Source organism: Marmota monax, unplaced genomic scaffold, assembly GCF_021218885.2.
Source record: "Marmota monax isolate L192 unplaced genomic scaffold, Marmota_monax_Labrador192_F-V1.1 WCK01_AAM20220418_F8-fsc00017, whole genome shotgun sequence".
Taxonomy (NCBI): domain Eukaryota; kingdom Metazoa; phylum Chordata; class Mammalia; order Rodentia; family Sciuridae; genus Marmota; species Marmota monax.
Genome location: NW_026695241.1, coordinates 4,900,198 through 4,907,315, shown reverse-complemented (window position 1 = coordinate 4,907,315; position 7,118 = coordinate 4,900,198). Strand labels below are relative to the sequence as shown.

General features: G+C 39.6%; 1 protein-coding gene across 2 annotated transcripts; it reads right to left on the bottom strand.

The window, feature by feature from the left end:
• Window positions 1-254: 254 nt before the first annotated feature.
• Ndufb1 (NADH:ubiquinone oxidoreductase subunit B1) lies at window positions 255-7,118 on the bottom strand. Of its 2 annotated transcripts, none has more exons than XM_046440627.2 (3): window positions 6,963-7,118; window positions 1,760-1,904; window positions 255-373 (listed from the first exon to the last, which is right to left on the bottom strand). In XM_046440627.2, exons 2-3 carry the CDS (start codon window positions 1,897-1,899, stop codon window positions 337-339), a joined length of 177 nt encoding a protein of 58 aa, XP_046296583.1. In that variant the 5' UTR covers window positions 1,900-1,904; window positions 6,963-7,118; the 3' UTR covers window positions 255-336. The 2 variants fall into 2 exon arrangements, with proteins under 2 accessions (XP_046296583.1, XP_046296584.1); XM_046440628.2 differs by having other exon boundaries at window positions 1,760-1,901; window positions 6,963-7,093.

Sequence of the window (7,118 nt, the reverse complement as noted above, 5' to 3'; positions counted from 1 at the left end):
AAAGGTATAAAAAGAAGCTGGGCATGGAGGCAAATGCCTATAATCTCAGTGGTTCAGGAGGCTGAGGCAGGAGGACCCCAAGTTCAAACCCAGCCTCAGCAACTTAGTGAGGCCCTGAGTAACTCAGTAAGAACCTGTCTCAAAAAATAAAAAGGGATGGGGATGTGGCTCAGTGGTAAAGCATCTCTGGGTTCAATTCCTGGTACTTCTCTTACCCCCGCAAAAAAAAGTTATCAAAAGAATTACACTTTGAATTCTTCTAATTAAATAATAAACATGGTTTTATTTGTATAATAACTTTTAAAATGTGAATATTCTGTGATTCAGCCACAGTCTTTACTTCCAGGTAACTTCTTCATTGGGCCTCAATTCCCTGTATTGGAAGAAATAAGGAAGGAAAGGAAATACTGTAAACAAAATTTTCATGAGCAGATCAGAATATTTTACATTTTACTAAACTGAACCATTTTAAAAATTTTACATTAGATTCATCATATTCATTCTATTCTTTCATGATTTTAAATTTGTAGCATTTTTCTGGAGTAAAAAATTATAATTTCTTTAAAGCTGTAATTTGTATCACAGCTTTTGTCTTCCTAATCAGTTCATTTCATGTTTACTCAATGCTTTCTGGATTATTTTTATCTTTTTTAAAATCCCTGACTTGTGACCCACCTTTCCATAATGACTGTAGATGCAACTCAATCCTCTTGCCCATTAAGCTCCTTCTAATTCAGACAGATGTATACTCACTGGAAAATAGACAGTTTTGCTAACCATACCCCTCCACTGCCAGAGGAGCCATTTCTAAACAAAGGGAATCAGGCAGCTGCCAACTGTAATCATTCAACCACCATATCTGAAGTTCTCAGGTAGTGTTGCTGAAAATAGCACTAACCCACTCTTACCATGTGTGTGTGTGTGTGTGTGTATGTGTATATATATATATATATATATATATATATATTTTTTTTTTTTTTTTTGTTCTGAGGATTGAAAAGGGTCACTTGACCACTGAGCCACATCCCCACCCTATTTTGTATTTTATTTAGAGACAGGGTCTCACTGAATTGCTTAGCGCCTTGCTTTTGATGAGGCTGGCTTTGAACTTGTAATCCTCCTGTCTCAGCCTCCCAAGCCACTGGGATTACAGGCGTGTGCCAACACTCTTCGATCTACTCTTACTATATTTATTTCGGCTATAGCATGTCTTAAGTAACATAGTATACAATAATATATGTGAAAGCTGCATACAGGTAGGCTCTGATCAGTTAGTTTAAAATTTTGTTTCTGCACTGGGGATGTATCTCAGTGGTAGCGGTGCTTGCCTACGTGCACAAAGCCCTGGGTTTAACCCCCAGCTCTTCAAAAAACCAAACCAAAACAAACCCACCTGTGTTTCTATACTAAAAGGCCAGCCTCAGCAAAAGCAAGGCGCTAAGCAATTCAATAAGACCCTGTCTCGCAACACTACCTGAGAACTTCAGACATGGTGGTTGAATGATTGCAGTTGAATTTTAAAAATGTGACAAAGATTTGAAATAGGCTGTTCATAAACTAGAGACTGCCTACATTCTAGAGTTAATCACACAATTTTATCCAAGAATTAAATAACAAGCAAGACTAGAACACAGTATCTCCTGCATATAATTACCCAGGGAAGAAAAATGACCCCTTTTGTTTATCTTTGACACATTTCATATTAAGAATATTCCCCAAAGTGGGTCAATAGCTGGTTTAAAACAATGCGCGAACTGACCTTCTATACAACATACTCTTGTTGCGGAAGGTAGACAGTTTTTCATCATTCTTTCTGTCTAGATAACATCCAACAACAAATCCCATAGGGACGAGTACATGAACCCAGTGGTCCCGCACAATCTGAAGTAAGTTCACCATGACTGCTAAAAAGAAAAATATATTAATAGAGGCATAAAATTGCCTTTGAAATGTCTTTTAAATTGCATATGAAAGAGGAAGATAGCTGTGGATGTTAAGAGATAGGTATTGAAAGTATAACAGGTATGAAAATGTAAAAAATAGTTTTAAATAATAGTTTTAAAACTATTTTTAATTTAAAAGCCTTTGTATATTTACTTGTCATCAGAATATAGTAATTAAAATCAACTTGATGAAGATTGGAAAAAATGGTCAGTATAAAAATTACACTACACTGAAGTCTATTTATTAAATTTTATTTCTCTCTTCATCAGTGAATTGTTATAACAAATGGAGAGAAAAAATTCTACCCATAGAAGCTGATTATTTGCATCCTCCTAATATTAATTCAGAAGTTTTTTTATATTTATTTTTTGTAGTTGGACACAATATCTTTATTTTATTTATTTTTATGTGGTGCTGATGATAGAACCCAGGGCCTAGCACATGCTAGGCAAGTGCTCTACCGCTGAGCCACAACTCCAGGCCCTAATTCAGAAGTTTTATACATGTAAAATTGCTTTAGAATTTCTTATAATGCAAACACAATTTTAATAATGCTATCTTGCCAGAAGTGGAATAGTTTATATTGTTATAATTACTGAAAATTAATCCTATGAGAAATTTTTTAAAAAATTACAATGTCACAAATTTGAAAGCTCAATTAAAAGACTACAAAATGTAAAAGGAGGGCCTGGGGTTGTGGCTCAGCAGTAGAGCACTTGCCTGGCATTTGTGAGGCACGGGGTTCGATTCTCAGCACCATAAATAAATAAATAAGATCTATCAACTATTAAAAAGAATGTAAAAGGAGACAGGAACACACATTTATGGGATGACTACTAGGTAGTAGAGCTACTATTTATTTTCTATGTTTAAGGTGAAATAACTATTATTTTTCTCATTTTACAGATAAGAAAATAGCTCAAATAAAATAACTATTAAGCCCAGGGCTGGAATTCAAATTCAGGTTTATTCCAAAGCTCTGCCTCCTCTAACATCCCCTCCCTGAATTCATTTATTTATTTATTTTGGTACCAGGGATTGAGCGCAGGTGTGCTTCACCACCGAGCCACATCCCCAGCCCTTTTTTATATTTTATTAGAGACAGGGTCTCTCAGGAGCTGCTTAAGGTCTCCATAAATTGCTGGGGTGGCTTTGAACTCCGGATCCTCCTGCCTCAGCCTCTTGAACGGTAGGGATTACAGGCAGGCACCACCATGCCTGGCACCCTGAACTGGTATTTATGATACTTAAGAGCTCTTAAGATCTAAGTGCTTTTGAAAGAGGAGGAGGAATAGAACCATAGTCACCAGGTGAAAAAATAACACATGCATTAATGAAAACATAACTGAATTGCCAATTTTCTTTAAAAATTTGTGCAAACAGATGAAATAAAAGTACATCCACAGGCACATGAATAAATCACACAATAGCAAAGACGTGACAACACCCTAGTAGAGAGGGCAGTACATTACTGTAAATAATAGTAATTAGTTCAATATGTGCTAGGCTTAATGCAGACTCAATTCCTACCTCTCCTTCTGACATTGATCTGCATATTTACATAATTCTATTTCTTTATTTCTCACACTTTACTTTTTTTCTTTTTTGGTGGTACTGGGGGTTGAACCCAGAGCCTTAGTGCAAACAGGCCCTCTACCAACTGAGCTATATCCCCAACCCTATTTCTCACGTTTTAAACACCCATTATCCAAAGTCACTGGATGTGGTCATGGCAATGAAGTTTAAAATCTGCACAGTTACTATATATACTGTACTTCATAAGTAACAAGTAATGCTACCCACAGCAGGTTCCAGTCTAAAGACTACTGAGGTAGAAAATTTTGATGGAGGGCTGAAGTTGTAGCTCAGTGGTAGAGCACTTGCCTAGTACCTGAGGCACTGGGTTCAACCCTCAGCACCACATAAAAATCAAATAAAGGTATTATGTTCATCTAGAACTAAAAAACATTATTAAAAAAAGAAAACGATGCAAGTACACAATGAGATATTTACATTCATGATTACAATTCAGTTATCAATTAAGGTTTAGTCTACTGTCTACAGCTGGAGTTCTCAACCTTGAGTGCACATCAGAATCATCTGGGGAGCCATTTTCAGAACAGGGACTCCCTAGCTTCACCTCCAGGGCAAGGCTGGAGAGATAAGTAGTTGAAAGAAGTCCTTAGTTGATTTTGATGCAAATAACTTCTTGGAGGAAGGTAGGGGCAAGCAATTTTATTTATTTCTTAGCACCATGTTTTTATTAAATAACATTTCTTACATTTAGATCTTAAAGTACTTTTTGTGATACCAATCAAGCGCCAAGTTAACTGTTTACTTGCTTTATAAACTTGAGCCAGTAAAGTATGGAAATAATAATGAGGACCTTAAATAAGATAATTTTTTTTTTCTCCTTTTTTGGTACCGGGTATTGAACTCAGAGGCAATCAGTTGACCACTGAGCCATATCCCCAGCCCTTTTCTGTATTCTATTTAGAGCCAGGGTCTGAGTTGCTTAGTGCCTCGCTTTTCTTGAGGCTGGCTTTGAACTTGTGATCCTCTTGTCTCAGCCTCCTGAGGCACTGGGATTACAGGCATGTGCCATGCCCAGTTGTAACTTTATTTAAAAAAATTTTGTTTTAGTTGTAGATGAACATAATACCTTTATTTTTATGTGGTGCTAAGGATTGAACCCAGTGCGTCACACATGCTAGTCTAGTGCTCTACCACTAAGCTACAACCCCAGCCCTATCTGTAACTTTAAAAGTACTAAACTGCAAAACACTAGACAATTTGTCTCTGTGTTCATGCATGTTCAGCAAATTCAGTGGTCACTTATTCTTCTACCCGTCCTTATTAGACTCCTTAAATTTTCTTAAAGAGGTGTCAAATCTACCCTATCACAGCTATTAGTTATCATTTTGTATTTAACCAACAAGTACTTGCTGATTTTTAGCTCCAGTCATATAAGCTCATGGCCACCTGCAGGGTATAAGCATTACTGCTAGCATTCTCTTAACAAGGACCAGAAGCTAAGGTTTGGTTTGGTCTGCCTCTACCCTGAGCATGAGATGAGACAGGTCTCTGTGGCTCTTAGCTGGATACAGCTCTCCAGACTCCAGAACCAAGACAGTGGGATTGATGGATTTCCAGAGTTGAATTCAACAACCACAAAGGAACATCCTTAAGAGGTAAATGACAAATCTTTAGTGCTAAGGCACTTCATGTTACAATTGTACAACCTATATTCAATGGACATTGGGAGTAGTTCACTGTACATCATTTGTCCTGTATGTTTTCCAGCAAATGGATGACTAGGAAGGATAAAGATTTATGGATACAAGAAGGGAGCTAAAGGATTGGGGAAGTAGTTCGGTGGTGGAGCACTTGCCTAACATACAAGAGGCCCTAGGTTACGTCCTCAGCACAAGAAAAAAAGTAAGCTAGAATGATTTCCCCTGAGATGGGTAGGAGGGAGAGAGTAGATGGGTAACTGGGTTCTTTGAGAGCTTTATTTGACAGGCAAAGTGCAGTAAGGACTAGGACATGATTCACTGAGACGAGCCTAGGTTTTTCAGGAAGAAAATGGACCAACTGCTTTAGGGACACATCCCCGTGGTGCCCATAGGAGTACTATATGTATTACCAGTGTCTCTTTTTTTGTGTAATGCTGGGGATTGAACCAAGGGCCTTGTGCATATAAGGCAAGCACTCTACCAACTGAGCTATATCCCCCAGCCCACCAGTGTCCTCTTATATGAGGACCCATAAAAAAGTTTTGCTTTTACTTCAAAACCAAGAGTAGCTATGGTATTCTTGAAAAATGAATTGGGTTTTACCTTGTGGATTTAAATAGTCATGTATCTTTTTCTTTCTTTATTGGGAGAGGTTGAGGGATTCCTAGGGAATGAACCAGACCTTGTGTAAGCATGGGCTCTACCTCTGGGCTAGGCTTCCAGCCCCTGTCATGTATCTTTGCCCAAGAAGATGATCCAAATTTTTTGGACCACCCTAGCAAGAGCTGAATCTTAGAGCACTGACAGGTATAACTTTTACTCCTTTTTGTAACCACCAAACTCACATAATCTTCACAATAGTACTGCACAGGTATTCAATAATATAACGTTTCCAATGTAGTTGGCACATATTTTTCAGATAAGGAAATCTAGGGCCAATCTTGGTGAAGCAACTTGCCTAAGGTCATATGTGCAAATAGGGGTAGTACAGAACCCAGGCAATCTGAGAGGTAAACATATGTTAACCTCAATTTATCTTTCCTAATATTAATTTTTCTTCAACCCAGTTTTCTCCCCAACTTCTAAAAAGAAAACTGGTGTGTATCTTTTTTAGAGTCGTTCCAAATTCACGTTGGAAACGTGGGTAATTAGACACTTAAAAGATTAGCATTCTATTATTTTATTGGTTCCCACAGCACTTTATACAAGTATTGATTAACCTATGCAAAACGGAGTAGATGCAAGGAGTTACAGAACTCCTGGAGGTCGACCATTTGTGTATGATATACATACCCGGGAAACCAAGCACAATTCATCACGCATTTAAAAAGTAAACAGGTAAGTGCAAATTTTGTGGAATGGTCAGCTCAAGAATGTTTGATGTTTAAAAGGGAATGAGATTAGGGAGGAAGTGGATCGCTGCGACTTGGACAAACGTGAGGTGCTCCAGGACCAGCAGCCCTTCCTTGCTTCTGGCTGGGCATGGGATCCAGGCTGGTCTCCTCTGCAGTCCAGCCTGGGGGCGGCCATCGGTCATCTCTAAAGACGTTTCCCAGCTATGACAGCCTCAAGAAAAAACTGGCTGGTGGGAAACGTGAACCCAGTCGTCCACCCAAAGACAGCCCTATTTGTTCCCCTTTCCTCTCCCTCTCCTTGGCTCGGCAGCCCGGAGGCCCTGGCCACCCCTCCACATGCACACACCGGCGAGGGCTTTCCCAGAACCCGCCCAGCCTGCACAACCCGACCCGCGGCGCCGCGGCCGCCCGGGGTCCCCAGACCCACCTGCGGCCCTGGAGCCAATAAACGACACCAAAGATCAAGGACAGAAGCAGCGAGCACCGCCACCGGCGCGGACGGAAGCGGCGACCTCGGGACCTGCCACTTGCAGTGCCCGCACGGAGGAGAGGGGGTGGCGGCGGCAAAGCCTGCCTTTTCTTT